This window comes from Pseudopodoces humilis, chromosome 4 (genome assembly GCF_049639895.1).
Source record: "Pseudopodoces humilis isolate 2021_Gansu_Grassland_sample_001 chromosome 4, ASM4963989v1, whole genome shotgun sequence".
NCBI lineage: Eukaryota > Metazoa > Chordata > Aves > Passeriformes > Paridae > Pseudopodoces > Pseudopodoces humilis.
In genome coordinates this window covers 64,854,298-64,870,627 of record NC_142203.1, presented here as the reverse complement: position 1 = coordinate 64,870,627, position 16,330 = coordinate 64,854,298, and the positions used below count along the sequence as shown (strand labels likewise).

The following is a 16,330-nucleotide window of genomic DNA, read 5'->3' as shown; positions in this document are numbered from 1 at the left end:
TCTATAAAAATAAAGACATATAACATTTAATAAGTGTTTCTTAGGAAAACTGTGAATTTAACTATTGTACGTTTTTGAATATAGTTTAAGGGTTTTACATGAAGAGACTAAAGGAGCACTGACTAAACCCAGGAGATTCTAATTTCCTGAAATAAAACAAATTATTAGATGTACTCTGGAACTAATATTAGAAAGTCAAATCTCATATATGATACAGACTATTTCCCCAAATAATTTATTCAACGTATTATCATGGCCTTTGTAAGCTCACCTTCAGTATGGTCCCTATTAGATTCCAATTCCAGTCAAGATTCTCCTTGTGATTGAGAACTTGGCTGTCTCGAAGATTCATGATGAGTGCCTCTTCTGTATCCTGGAATAGAGACATGAAAAATTACAACAGGTTTCCCTGCATCAACTTTTTCAGTCTTGCCACATGAAATACTTACTGCTCATGTAAAAATCATTAAAAGGGCTGTGTTTCACACTAACATGCATTTGAAGGTAAATTGTATGGTTACAGTACTGCATTAAGAACCTAAGAGATGACAACTGGTCACAAAAAACATTAAAAGTTATTGGAATTTCATTCCTCCATTTCTGGAAATGCAATTTAGTATCCACAAGTACCCACAAGACAAATGAGATAAAAAAATTACTACAAAGAATCACACCAATGATTCTGAATTACACTGAGTGAAGCTTGAGGAGTATGATCCAAGTTTCTGGAGCACAGTGTCAAATCCAGGTTTGAAAAATGAATTATCATGATACCTTTAAAATAAAGATGTCTTTCTGCACACGGTACTGATCCCGTTTTTGGTGCGTTGAGATTGCTTTCTGAATAATATGATCTAAATGGAGGCTGTAAGGTTTAGGGCCTCTTTTCTTCATCTCATGAAAACGTTTTAAGCAGTTGAGCGCTGCACTTGCTCGCCTAATAGAAAAAAAAAAGGTTATAATTAGTATTTGGCTATTGTTATCAGACTAAAGAGGACCACTACCTCCTGAGTAACCAATTCAAGTAAGATCTGACCAACAATTCTGAACCAAAAAAAAATTATTTTCTTGAGACACATTTTATACATCCAAAAGACTCAGTCCTATATTGAAATTATACAGAAAATTATCTTTTAGAGTTTCTAGCACTGAAGTATTATCCTCACTGATAACTTTTCTTGTGCTCTGCAATTAGTGGTGTTTGTCACAGTTCACAGAGGATACTGGAAAGTTTTAAGTTGATTTCCATTGTGAGATGTCACAGTAGATCAATATCCTGCAGTAAAGCTGGTAGTGGAGAGTGCTAGATTCAATTTATAGTAAGAAAGTGTCTCTCATATAGTCTCAAACCCTGCCCCACCTCCCTGCAAGGGTGGCAGGAGCAGTAGTACACTTCCTGCTCTCATATCTAAACGGTTCAGAAACAGCATGCTTCTGTTTTCTGGGAAAAGACAGGGAGTAACATAAATGACAGCTGACAAGGGTAAAAACAGTTAATTACAAACAGTGGCAGCAGAAAAAAAAAACCCACCTAATGAGCAAATAAAGATAAGGAAGTCTAAAAACGAGGAGTTATGTCTATCTTTCTTCCCCATAAACAAAAATTGTCATAGTGTAGGAGAGTGCTTTTATTTTCTTTTCAAACAAATACCTTTGAATTTGGTCACTTATCTAAATTATTTAAGTTTAATTTGTAACACAGATTAGTTTTTCAGACTATAAAATAGTGCAGAGTGCTGACCAATGCCAAGATCCTCAAATAAAAAATACTACTTCTAAAAAATCACTTCCTTGCAACAGAAATGGGAATTCTTATCATACTATCAGGTATGTCCAGAAATGGTAAAAAGCACAATTCCAAGTAATACAGAAACATCTGTCTTGTGCTCTTTAACTGTTCCTTCACCCCACACTTTGGCCATGTGAAATACCTCGTCCTGAAATTTCAGATATGCCTTTCTTGAAAACTCATGGTGTTAATGCATATCAAAGTTTTCCACTGACATATATGAAACCTTCAAAACTACAAAACAGAAGAGCACTACACTTTTAGGAAGTTCTCTACAAGCAGCACTTATCATTTCACAGTAGCAGTTTGGAAAAATGCTGTAATTTATCAGTGACAACACAATGAAAGACAGAACATTTTGATGCATTGATCAGAATATGGATCTGACAAGACATCAGAAATGGCAAGAGTAATTAACAAATACATTTTTGTAAGTGAAAGAAGCCTCAACACACTCAATTTGTCTTCTACAAAGAAAAGCAACTAAGAACACAAAGTTGAAGAAATATGTATTAAAAGACATGTGAATTTATCAAATTATTTTACTTCATCCATTAGGAAGTTTCAATTATGTAAAGTACCCGGAAGATACTGGGTACTTTAGTACCAGAAGATGGCATTTTGTGACAGAACTTTATGCTTTCAAATGTAACATAGAATTCTTACAGTCTTTTCTCTTTCATGATATCAAAGGATGCTGCCATATTCATCAGTGTTGGTAAGCAGTGCAAGTGATGGCTGTGAGAATGAGGAAGAATTGTGTTTGCCTACAAAAAAAACCAATAAAAGTCCAGTTAGAATAACTTCTTACAACAACTTAATCCATCTTTTTGGGATCAATATTTAAAGAATCTACCACTTTTCGCAAGTTTTTCAGAAATTTATGACAACAAAATTACCTTTTAATTATGTCAGAGCATAATTACACACATCATTTTGAATTGGTGATCTAACTAATCAACCTAAATTACACTAGAAAGTAATTTCAAACAATTTCAGAGTTTTGTAGGACGTATTGTTTCCATTGGAGTTTAAATTGTAACATGCAAAAACTTGCAAAACAGATACGCTTATGTCACCTGCCTAAAAGTACAAAAAAAACACCTACAATCAGAAATCCAATTAAAGCTGATGATTTCTACTAAAGCATTACTGCACAAAACCCCTCGATTAATTAAGATAACATTCTAAGTTACTAAACATTTAACTGCTTTTAATAAACATAAGTGGTTCTGAAAATATTTCTGGAAACTAGAGAACAAGAAGATAAAGAAATTAGTTACATTTCCAAACACTAAATAACAAGTGTTTTACATGGTTTTTTTTCAGTTTTTGAGAAACAATACTCATATCCAATTAACAGATCATCTCTTCAGAAAATCAAAAAATATATGTGCTTTACAGCAGTCTAATGCGAGTTAACAATCACTCCCATTCAAAAGCACTTAGGAAACCAAAAAATAGCATATAATATTATAAAAAGTGAATGCTGAAATGTAGCACTGGAGCCTTTATGAAAACAGCATCCTCATCTCAGCACAAGGTTAGTTCAAAAGAGAAGATACTGTAAAAGCTATCTTAAGTCCACAGAAGTGGAATGAAGTTTAAGTTTCCCTGCTGCAGGAGCAGTCCACGAAGATGGAGTTGTCTGAATGAGTAACATCAAGTACCAAAAGCACATCAAGCTCAATATAAAAAAATTTTCATCTGTCTCCCCTGAGGCAGGAAGCTAAACACACTGTCAGAGGCCTACTGACCATCATCCTAAGAAAAGCAAAAATATTAGCAATGGTCTTTTTCCCAAGCACAGTTAATGATGGGTGTGTTTGCCAGGTTCCAGCTTAAAAACATGACTGCTGCTATGGCAAGAAAGTGTCCTGGTGAGAGTCAGAGCTACAGATAGCTTTGGAGCAGAAACCCTAGCACTGTGAATACTTTCTGAAAAGTCTTCCTATTGAATAATACTCGTTATAATATATGAAGTGCCAGAAAAAGTAATGTGAAATTAATCTACTATTCAGATGAAAACTGTATGTTTCAAGCTTGGAATACAAATTAATGCTATAATAGCAAATACCTATTTACAAGTAGTTACAAAGAGTGGTATTTACCATGTGCAAAAGCTCTCCCAAAAGGATAGTTGCTCTGACAGATACATGGTCATCACTACTTGTGATCACTTCAACCAGACCCTTCAGAAAGCAAAAAAAAAAAAAAAAAAGAATTACAACATTTGAGGTAGAACATCTTACTTGAACTCTCGCAGAAAGAAAGTAGCAAGCTTCTATTAAAACCGAAAGTCATTAGTTACCTCTAGAAGTCCGTTGGTAATAAAAGCAGAAAGCACTAAAGCCAAGTAATTATCCATGAGATCAGGCCTAAGGAGAAAAAAAATTAAGGAAACTCTTTAGAAAGTACATTTCCTATTGTTCCTGCAAGAAACCACAAAATGTTTTGTCCACACAGCTACAAAACAATACAAGAATGGTTTAGACAATGTTAAGTTCATTAAATCCTCACCTTGACCTGGCTCGATGGGGTAAAACAGTTTTAGCCTCGGCAGCTACAAAGCCATCAGAAAGTCTCCAGCAGTCTTGAAACCTGCCTGGATCTAAAACAAGAAAATATGGATAATGGTAATTATAATTATTGGCTTTTACAGTATTATTTTAATGGCAGTCAGTATGTCACTAATAATTCTTGCCTGCAAATATTATTTCAGGTGGTTTCAAATTACAGAAAATTTTGTCAGAGAGGTTCTCTAATAAATCTAATCCACAGGCCTGAACAAAGCAAGGGTACCTTGAAAGCTAGGACAAAGATTTTATCTAAGTGTCAACAAAAACAGTGGTATTTCCAATTCATAAACACATTAAATATGTTTAACGGAAAATACCATTAGCACCTAAAACGTTACAAGGTGCATCCATATATAGAAGCAGCAAGTTTGCAACAAAGAATGATTTATTTACTTATAAATTAAAAAAACCCAGAGAATTCTCTTCAGTTTACAACTGAGTAATTCTAAAGGTAAAATACTAACTTGGTTAAATTTAAGGACATGAAAAAGCATGAACTTGCCCTCAAAAAAGCAGAAGTCTAAGCATAATGGGGACAGATAACAGACAATATACAGAAAACACTGCTTAATAACTTTCTGTAGTATTCATTAACACATCCACAATTCTGAATACTGCTAATTGTCCAAAGAAGTCTCACCTGTAGTGCTGACCTTACAGTCTTTTGTGTTAATACCTAACTATGCTGATCTTTCATAAAACTTGCAACACTTAGCAGATGAAAAAGAATTTTAAACAAGACTTCAGAGCAACCAATAAATTCAGTGATAAAGCAGTTAATAGTAAGGCAATTTACAATACATAAGAGACAGCAAAGGCTTCAAATTTGTACAGGAGCTTAATAGAATTCTTATATGAATTGTTTTAAATACTTACCTACACTGAGAAGTGCCTCTATAAATTCTTCTGCAATAACAGGGAGAGGAAGGCGAAATATATCGTACAGAACTTCAAGCAGACCTCGCTATCAAAGAAAACAACACAACAGGAATTTTACAGATTTACAAAATTGTCTCTTTTTTGACTATTAATACTGACCTTGATATTCTAGCGCTAACACTGGTGCATTTGTTGCAGTGTTTTTTTTCACAAACTGAAATAAACTGAAGAGAGGATGAGGATTTTTTATTTCTGAATTCTCCCTTATTGTCACTATGAATACTACTTGGATTGCAGATTTTTAGACTAGTTACATCTGGAATCATCAACTTTTGTCTAGAAAGTTTAATTTTTGAATTTTTTTATTTACTTGGATTTCAACTCTGATTATTATTATTATGCTTTAAACTTGCAACTGCAGCTACTGTAAACTTGCTCTGATTTGTGAACAGAGTAAAAATTAACGTATATATTTTCCTCCATTTTGTCACACATACGTGGTGTACTTCACAATTTCATAGGATTTTTATAGCAGAATTATAGAATTGAACTTTGGGAGTTAAACTCAAGGACAACTGTCTGATAACTGGAGTCTGCATTTATTTAAGCCATTAAATTGTTAAAAAGTTTAGAATAACTTAATAATATATTAAGTATTATTTCTACATCAGTACTAAATATTCACCACCTACCCGGATTTCCATATTTGGTATACAGAGTACCCCAATAAGAGACTGAATCCCAGAATTTCCAGGTTTGCACAGGCTGATAATGCCTAGAAAACATTTGATGTACAATAATATTTCTTCATCAACAAAATAAAGGACAACAGACACATTGTAAAATGAGATTTCCAGTTTGAGAACAAGCATACATAAAAAAAATTACTAATCATAAACATTTTCATTTTTATAATATCATTTCCTTCCCAATTAATAATATTTAACAGAACTTCCTAATCACAAAACTTTATAACCTCATTAAAAATGGTGCTACTTTTGTCCTTCCTACTGTGAACAATACTCAGAAGTTATCTATGAAAACAACATAAGCATGGAAGAAATGCCAAAAAGACAAAACTGTCTGTAATGAGTAACTCTTAAGCCTGAAAGAGTTCATCATCTGAGTAGAACTGTAAGGCATTTCAATCAAAAGCTGCATCTTTACCTAACAAATCAATTAGTTTCCTTTTCCAGGTGAATTCTAACAGCTGTTAGATCTAAGTCCCTAAGTGTAAGAAGATGCAGTAATACACCTATCAGAAACTGCTTTCTGGAAGTTTTGAAAGGCATCACATGCTTCCTCTCCAAGCATGTGAGAACACACAAGAAACTTGAAGGATACCTGGATATTACAATTAAGCTTAGTGATAATTTTCAGAACTTAATAACACAAATAATGTCATAAAACAGCCTAAATATAGCCTGGAAAAATCCCACCCAAAATTTTTGTAAATGTTTATATTAACTGATTTAGATTTCCAAGACAGTGTCTTGACTGAAAAAAATACAAACAATCCCCAAGCAGTACCTTCATCTAACACATTGTAATATTTCAGAGAAAGGATTCAGGAAAATGAAAAAAACCAAAACTTTTTTGATTTAGAAATGTCTTCTACATGAAAAATTGCAAACTAAATCCATTTCCAATTTCTCTTAAGCTATGGCAGCTGGTAAAAGCAGGTAAAGTATTTGCCAAAAATCTCTTTAACACAGACAAAAAGATTTCATTTACAGCAGCAGAACCATCTCAAACACAAATTCTCATGATATGGTGTTATTATAAACATCCCTTCACCCACTAGATTTCAAGAATGACCATCAAGATGTAATTTACAAGGCATTTTACACAGGGAGGGGAAAAGCTGTGGTTTATTGGAAGTCTTGCAAGTCTATGTATTGCATCCTCCAATTTTACACTACCAAAATGCATATTAAGTAGCATTGTAGCAGGGTATTGACAGAAATTAGACATATCAAATGAGAAAGATCCTGTGTCATCTATACTAGAAAGTAAAATTGCACTTCAAATAGTCCAGTTTCAAACAAATAAACACATCTTACCTGCCCATGATCGAAATGCTGCCACTATTCCCATTTTACTAGCTAGGAATCGTGCTTCTCTGTCCTCCCTGACATTAAAATAACAAATGCCATAATGAATTATTATTGTCATAATAATTACAAAACAAACAGTATTACAGTATTATTATTAAAGGTAGTTAACTGAGAGATGGGACAAAATCCAGAGTAAAAGAAGTATTTTCTGTATGCATATATGTGTGCATATGTATTTATGCTATGTATATACACACAGAAAAGGTTTAGAATTTTAAATTATTGTTAGTTTTCCTCTTCCAGGAGAGTTTCCACAGGAGGATAACATCAAAAACACCTATAGGAGTCCAATGAATCACTCTGCACCTCCACTGACAGTAAGTCTACAGCAGAAATGTAAAGATTTGGACCTTAATCAGTCCCATTTGATAATTAAAAAATCTTGATTAATTCAAGTTGGAAGCCATCTCAGGAGATCTCTCTCTAGTCCAAATTACTGCACAAAAAGTCACCAGTTATCAGACTAGGCCAGATAATAGAAACATAGAATGGTTTGGGTTAGAAGACACCTTTAAAGGTCATCTAGTTCAACTCCACTGCAAGAATTCAGCAAATGCAGTATGTAGCACACACTCCTTTTAAAGTGTCCAGAGCCAGCTTGGAATAACTGCAAAAAAACTCAAGGCTTTATCCAGGTGAGTGACAGAAACTCTCAAGAATGAAGGAAGCAAGACCTCTCTGGATAACCTATTCCAACTCTTGGCAAGTGCCCCCTGCCCCTTATATCAAGTTGAAATATTTCTTGCTTCAATTTGCTTCTGTTGCTTCTTGTCCTTCCACTTTACACCACCTGGGCCCTGGCTACATCATCCTGAAAACATTTTCATTGGCAGTAAAATGTCTGCTACTCAGCAGAGGGTATCCCCCAACCCTCTCCTCTCTAAGCTAAACAAGCCCTTTTAAATCTGAAATGCTTAACTGCATTTTAGAAAGCTGCACTCTGGCCTACTATATTAGACTTCTAGAAATTTAGTATTTGGAAGGAAGTACAGCTTAATTCCAATGTTATGAACATAACTGATAGCACAAGTAGCAGCACCAACACTTACTTGAGTTGTCCTTCTGCTGTGTCTGGATTGTGCCTGTAGTGAAAATCTGTGTAAGGGGCTAAAATTCGCTAAAGAAAAGAAAGACATGCATTATTTTCACATGAAAATACAGTTAAATTGCTACTGCCCCTTCCTCAGTCCCCCTCCAAACTGTCGTATTATTCCTGCTCTATAAATCCTAGGCTCTTAGCCTAAAACATTGTATTTTCAACACTGTGCACTAACACAGAGAAATATGAGACAAAACTAAAACATTTTAATGAGTAATACAGTGCTTAATTTCTGTCACTAAACAAGTAAAACTGCACTCACCTCTAATTCTACATCTGCTCGCACATACTGTCGTGTCTTTGGATGATTAATGAGGTGCAAAACTGTAGTTATCAGAGCCTCATTTATTCGGCTTAGTTGACAGTCAATCACATTTTTCAGGATGGTACTTAAACCACCCCGAAGAGCCACCACCTCAGGATTCTGAAGTGCTAGATAAAGGAAAACAAGTCATTTTGGCCAGTGATCAAAGATAAAGCATTTCATGGCATATGACAAACTTGTCATCTCAAGTATGAATATCTTATTTGTCCTGAACACTGCACACTGAAGCAAATGTAAAGCTTTTAATGGAACTCGTTGACACTGGAAATGAACTGCAATTTTTGGACTCATTTATCATACACAAAAATACTGGTCAGTCTCCAGCATATGGCCATTCCCCAACTTAACTCCCAACCACGTTAACATATAGTAATTTCTGGATTTCCCCATAAAAAGTTTCCATGCTTCACTGAACCAACACAGATAAAATATTTATATTGAATTAAGAGTAATGTTTTGTTTATTCTTTAAAACAGAAGCTTTAGTCTTGAAAACAAATTGCTGAAGTTATTTCCCACTGATTCATTTTGAAAAAAACTTCAAAAATCAGCACCCAAATGAAAGTTTAGGGAGTTAGCATAAACTGTCATATCACTGTCCTGATAACTACATTACCCACCCCAAAACTTTAGAAAAGAAAGGTATTTTGTAGTTGTCTGAACTCTTCCAAATTTGTCAGCATCTTGTGTATGGAAATCTCCCTATTTCAAATTAGTTTTAAAAGTTTTTCCCATTAGTTTAAGAAACACCAACTACAGGACAGCAATGTTTTTAAGGAAACCAAAATCTGTCAAGTCTTGAAAGAAAGATGAAAACCTGAAACCTTTGCCTATGATACATAAATAGATTTTAAGTAATTTTGGTTTATATAATGCTAATAACTAAAATCCAGGAAAATGACAATAAGAACACTTAGCATAAGATTTCTCATTAAACAAATACTGTGAATGACAATCATGTCAAAACTAAACCCTAATTAAGAAAAATTACCTTACCTAGTTCACAGATAATAGCTATACATGCTCGAACCATTCTGTCTCTTTCTTGAAGACCATCGTTTCCAACTGCTATCAAAGAATTAGTAATAGAACTGGGGAACAATGAAGCATTCACAGTGATCATCTGCCAAAAAGCAAAGAAAAAGCCCTCTGGTTTCTTCATATTTCTCTAAATATAAATTAACAGCATTCTGTTTCCTACATACAGTTAGACAGACCAGTCCACAAATTACTTGGTTGCATGAGGTAAATCTACACAACTACTTTTTTTGCTCTTGAAATTATTTCCATTTCAGTTTGTCTATCAATTTACTTTAGCATCCTCTTCTTGCTTCTGTTGTTTATTTTTATATTTTATCTTAGTAAGAAAGAATTTAAAAGATGATTTTTGCAGTGAGAATTAAGACTACCTCCATCAAAGTTTTTTTTCCTCAATAGTATCTTTATTGACAAAGAACATTACTCAATGACACAGCGTAGACTACTAACTCATCTACTATTAAGGATGTCCTGCACCATGGAAAGCCTCAGCTGTCTATTTGGAGCAGCCAGAATTCACACCAGATTAAGGAACAAGATGCATTAAAGGTAAAGAAAGCCACTCCTGGACAACCAACTAATACCACCAATTCTTCACTGTCCCCCAAGTGAGGCTTTGATTACAAAGGCTGAGCAACTGCCTGTTCACATTTTTTTAATTTGTGAAAATTAAGTACACATATCCTTCCAGAACAGTAATATCACTAAGCAGATATATTACCAAGGAGGAAGCAAGTTTTTGTCTGACTGCCTAAAAAGGGAACAGTGCACTGTTTTATAGCCCACTCAGGTGTCTTACCATTCTTTCTCACTAATAAATAAAAATGAGACATAAAAAGATACTCAATATCCACCAAACATCTAAAAATTTAAGGCTAGTTTCCCATGCTTTTGCTTATCATCTTCTTTGTTTTCCACAAAACCAGGCTTATCTTCATAACTCTTCCAAAAACGTTTTGTCCTATATCCATTTTACATATCCCTTTGATATGTTATAGGTTTTGTACAAAGACGATTAATTTTTTATATTTTTTATGCAGAGATGTTAAGATGAGAGGGGATTATGATCATTATGACCAAAATACTGGAAGAGTTTCAACAAATCTATCCTTAAATATATGTTTTTGAGAAGCTTCTTGTTATACATAATGCCAACAAAACAGGAAGCTTTAAGATAGGACTTTAAAAAAACCAACAATTTCTCTCCCACCCACACAGTCTCTCACTTTTACACTGGCTAGACAAAACAAGAATAAGCAATAGAATAGGTGCACCAATCCACTCCAGAAACTGCAACCAGTTTGCTACTTATATTGATTGACATGGTACTTCCTGTGAGGACACAAGAAGCCTGTGAGGATGCAAGCTGTTCTGCTTCATTGTCTTCTTTGTTTTTAAGACATGAGAAGGAAAGGTTTCCTACTCTTTTCTGAACACTTCAGTAGAATATACAAATTTTTGTATTTACTTTGTAGCTGCTCTAGGTATTAAAATTCAGTTCTAAAGACAGGAAATGGAAAGCTACTTACAAGTAGGTAAGATGAAATAAGTAATAAAAACTAGGCATTTGGTCTCTTAAGACTCCTTCGGAAAAGAGGAAGGAAAATGGTTCATATTGCATCTGACCCTGATTTCTGCTTTAAGAAAACACTTGGACTATTAAATTAAAAAAAAAAAAAAGTCTTATTGACTTCTATCAGATAGAAAAATGCTTCCATGAAACAACTTCACACCATCCTTTTCATGCTGAAGATATTATTAAATTGTGAAGCTTTTACCAGTAAATGTAGAGGTGATTACAGTCAAAACAGGCAGTGAGCACTCACCCTTCAAAATCTCTTGGATATCAAGTTTAAAAAATCAGATTTTTTAAAATCTTCCTACACCGTTTAAACCTAACATTTTCAAAACAAACTACATGACTGCCTTTTCTAAATTCATAAAGAAATATTTTTGTTTTTCTCTATGAAAAGAAAGAAAAGAGAAGGCTTAAATTTTAATCTAGGCAATTCTCGCAGACATTTTTACTACCAAAGATGAGGTTTAAGAGTCAAGTCCTAAACCAGAAAGCAACAGCTCTGTGATACTAGAAAAACCCAGTTCAGTTTCACAGTAAATTACTTAAAAAAGTTTTGTTATCTCTTTTTCATTTTATTTGCCATCCATTCTTCCCTTCTAGACCTTTATATAATCTTTTAGGAATCCTGGCATCAAATCACTAAGTCTGAGACATTGAGGGACATGAAGATAGAGGTAGAAAAAGGTCAAGAGCAGGGTAACAAAAAGACAGTGTGAAAAATACAGTATGTGCTATTCAGGAAGCACAGTATTCCTTGTGAGAGAATTTCTTGAGTACTGACTGCTCTATGCCAACGCATGCTTAACTGCTGTGGCCTAGACAGCACATGAGAAAGCTGCTAATTTTAGTGGTAGCAGGCTGGGTGGCTTTTTGGTGGTCTAACACTGTCTTTTAAGAAAACTGAATGTCACATGTACGTAATAAAAGATGCTAGAAAAGGCTTTCCACCAACACAGTTCCCAGCATCAAGGAACCATAAGCACGGCTGCACAGCCTGTGCATTTAATGCACACACCTGGTGCACGCAAATACCCTTGCACCATGGTGGAGAAAAAAAACCCACCAAGGGTCAGCTGTATGATTTCTTTGATGTTGCTCTTTGACCATAATTTTTTTCAGATCAAACTAATGAATTGGTTTCTCTTGCTGTCTCTTCTTTCATGCAAGATGGAAGTTTTTGCTCAAGTAGGAAATGGTCAAAAAAAGCCCAGAAATACAGAGGACAAATTCCTGACCCAAATAATACCAATTATGGATGTGTTTCCATCTAGTGATTTACAAAGCTCTTATTTCAAAGTAGATTAGCAAAGAACTTGTATAGAGTGCAACTTCCTCAAGGAACTACTCCTTTATAGTGGGGCTTTTTTGTTTGTTTTTTGATTGTGTTTGGAGGTAGCCATATTGAATATTTAAAACACTTTTTTTGGCACAATCATTAATCAAGTACATGGTATCTTCTGTAAGACAGAAAACATATTTAGTTAGATTTAAAATACAAAAAGAGATTTAACACAGACAGTGCTCCTGGGGAACCATTCTTAAACTACTTCAAACTTTACTCCAGTCATTGGCACTTTTATTATATAGAATGTAAGAATATAGTCATATTCTTATATGAGAACAATAAAGAATAGTGAAGTCCAGCACAAAGGCAGGGTATTATGTCTCCTGAATACATCTGGTACCTCTATATGCCAATTTCTCTAGGATGAACTTGAAAATACAGCTACCTTACTTTCAAATCTCACAACCGTGGGTACACAGTACAGTAACCACCACAGACTAACCACATTTTGTTAAGTATCTGACACAAAATCCTATGGTATAGGATAGCAGTGATAGCATCAACTGCCACAAACAAAGCAGTAAGTCTGTAAGCATTCCTTGAATGATTACTTCACTAACAATTTGTCTCACTTCTCACATGGCTGAAAATCTCCCAATATCTGACTCACAGATGCTTAAACAAACTATACAATGAAGTCATCACAATTTCAATATTGAAACTTAAGGTTGTTTTTATGCCCTTGCATTCACTCTTTGATATGTGTTTCCCAAATCTTGTCCAGTAAACAAGATTTTTCTAGTGCACTTGAGATTCTAAATGGTAAAATTGTAAAATCAAAGCAATTCTCTTCAGTAAATTTTTCTGTCTTTTAAATTATCAGCTATATTACATGATAAAGGTAAAGCAAAGTATTAGAGACTGTGAAAAAGCACTGTTGATGGAGACAATCAGGAGTCAGCACAAATGAGTTGCACAGTGGATACAACCATACATAGGAGATTTTACCTTTCTGACTAATCGAAGTGCTTGTGTTCTTTCTACTTCATTACTCTGCTGTATGTCAATGCACCTAAAGTAAGTTAAAAAACACATTTTGTTTATAACAACAGTAACTTCCACCTTAACTGTTAACAACTCAGGTTAATATTTATGTATATGAGTACAAAAGACAAATAATTGACTTATGGTTTAAAAACTACTTTTCAGCAAATATACTTACTATGACATATCAGTTTGTTTTGGTTTATATTTTCTCAGCTATTTTCATTACAATTAAGTCAGCAGAATGTTCTCAAATATAAAATGGCAAAGCATAATACTTCAACACTTATATTCCAAGCTAGCTGCATTTTTCATTTGCAAATGAGACCACACCAAGTATTTGTAACGTTTCACATCAACACACTTTGGAGTGTCTTCAGATCAGAGAAGTTCTTTTGATCCAACAAGTTAAACAGCACACTAAAACTACAGGTGTATATTTATAAACAGAAATTCACACTCATCTATATTAATATATTAAATAAAAAATTTAATTACAGGAAGCACTAGAAATGCTTTTATTTACATCTATTCATCACAGTGATTGCATTATCTCACTGTTGGTTTGCCCTTTAGCATTTTTCTGTTGTGTCATTGATTATATTTAGACTACAAATTCTTGGACATCAAATACATTTTAGTTCTGACTTTCTACTGGAGACTCCACAGCACTGAGATAATACAAAGAATCAAACAACTCCCATACAAGAACTTAAGAAATGAAAATTATTATTTCAACCTTATTAATTTGTAGTTAATGGCATTTATGATTAAAAAAAGAAATTCTTTGGATTATTTGTAATTTATCATATATTAGGATTAGCATTTTATCTGGATTAGCTTGTGTGATGAAATATTCTATTGAAGAAAAATGTCTTTTATAAAACTACTCACTAAGAACATATTAGAATATGGAAACACTTCTGTCTCAACCATGAAAAAGCAAGTGATTTAGAACTTTACAGTTTACAACACGAAGAAGGACAAAAATTACCTGGCTATCAAATAATCCACTTTCAACTTTAGCACCTTCTGGAGAATACTGGAGTCTCGAATAAGATAGCGGAGGGCTCGCAATCCTGCTGCTCGCACCTCTTTTGCTTCATTTAGTAAAGCTAACCTCAGACTACAATGAAGAAAACAAGAGGGATAAATAACTATTAGGCAGCAGGCAGACTTTACCATCTGACATGCAGTTACTACCAACTCATTTAAGACAAAAGATATTATTTTTAAAAATAAATGTTCTGAACTCATTTTCTGACTTTCAAGTCTTCTCATGTGCAACCTAGAAGGCAAGCCCTCATCATGGTCAGCCGATGTAGACACTATAATAATCTTAGTAATTTTTCACCCAAATAACAGCTTGCACATCTAAGAAATGACATAGAACCAAAACCTGTACATAACTCGTTATTAGACAAAATAGCTGAGCACAACATTAAGAATTTTATTTGAATAAACAGAAGAGCACAAGAAAATTAAGAGGTGGAATAAGGTAGGTAAGAACAAATGACTTATGAAGAACCCTAGAAATTGAGTTAGAAAGCATGAAGCAGCACACTGTCCTTTTGAAGGCCATCAAGAGATTTGTCCCTCTTCCTCAAGGACATGCAGGATGGGGGGGAAATCCTCAACCTCCCACTGACATTTTCTAGAAGGATTTTTCACTGAACAACTAAGAAAGTAAATACTTTGGCCAGTGAGACTGAATTTCTACTTTTGCAAAGGGCTTATTTTTTTCTTTCCTTATCCTAGGGTTGTCATACGTGGTAATCAGCTACTCCAACACAAAAAAATCTTTAGAATCTTTTGGTAAATACCTGGCCTGGGTAACTCACTGTAACAGAAGCCTACTCCCAGGTAATACCTAGACAAAGCAGAAAGGCTGCCATATCATTTGCAATAAAGATGAACTGATTATTACTTTCACCACCAAGTAGGGAATTGTTTCAAGACCATTTTTCCTGTATTATAAATATGCTACCCACGCTGCTTTGGATACAGCCCAGGATACAGCTGGATTTTTGGACTTCCAAGACTGGAGATGGGGCTGCTGACTCATGTCCAGCCTCTCATCCAGCAGCACCCCCAATTGCTTCTCAGCAGGGCTGCTCTCAATCAGTTCAAGACCCAGCCTGCATTGATACTGGGTGTATTCTTGATAGCAAAAATCTTCAAGTCCAACTCCTGCCCCTGTACAGGACAACCCCAAGGGTCACACCATATGCCTCAGAATGTTGTCCAAACACTTCTTGAACTCTGCCAGGCTTGGGGATGTGACCACTGTCCTGGGGAGCCTATTCCACCGCCCAACTACCCTCTGGGTAAGGAATCTTTCCCTGATATCCAACTAAACCTTCCCTGACACAACTTCAGGCCTTTCCTTCACTGGTCAATGTAAAGAAGATACCAGTGTCTGCCCCTCCTCTTCCCCTCACGAGGAAGCTGTAGACCAGTTAAAGAACTGGCACAGTGAAACCACTACAAAGGACAAGACTATAATGAGATTCAGCACTCAAAAGCAGAAGTCACCAAAAAGAGATATGCCACTGTCTTTAAGTATGCAATGAAAATGTACAGCTAGTCAAAAAGAT

General features: G+C 34.7%; 1 protein-coding gene across 2 annotated transcripts in view; it reads right to left on the bottom strand.

Annotated features, from left to right (window-relative positions):
- RICTOR (RPTOR independent companion of MTOR complex 2) overlaps positions 1–16,330 on the bottom strand; it is a 75,925-nt gene that overhangs the window by 31,960 nt on the left and 27,635 nt on the right. For both annotated transcript variants that reach the window (XM_005527967.3, XM_014256943.2), the window contains exons 5-18: positions 14,728–14,859; positions 13,698–13,761; positions 9,784–9,910; positions 8,726–8,895; positions 8,414–8,481; positions 7,311–7,378; positions 5,940–6,022; positions 5,245–5,332; positions 4,310–4,400; positions 4,101–4,167; positions 3,901–3,981; positions 2,456–2,556; positions 775–937; positions 272–373 (exon numbers count right to left, since the gene is read on the bottom strand). In XM_005527967.3, coding sequence (XP_005528024.2) covers positions 272–373; positions 775–937; positions 2,456–2,556; positions 3,901–3,981; positions 4,101–4,167; positions 4,310–4,400; positions 5,245–5,332; positions 5,940–6,022; positions 7,311–7,378; positions 8,414–8,481; positions 8,726–8,895; positions 9,784–9,910; positions 13,698–13,761; positions 14,728–14,859 — 1,405 coding nt within the window. The remainder of the gene's footprint in view (positions 1–271; positions 374–774; positions 938–2,455; positions 2,557–3,900; positions 3,982–4,100; positions 4,168–4,309; positions 4,401–5,244; positions 5,333–5,939; positions 6,023–7,310; positions 7,379–8,413; positions 8,482–8,725; positions 8,896–9,783; positions 9,911–13,697; positions 13,762–14,727; positions 14,860–16,330) is intronic.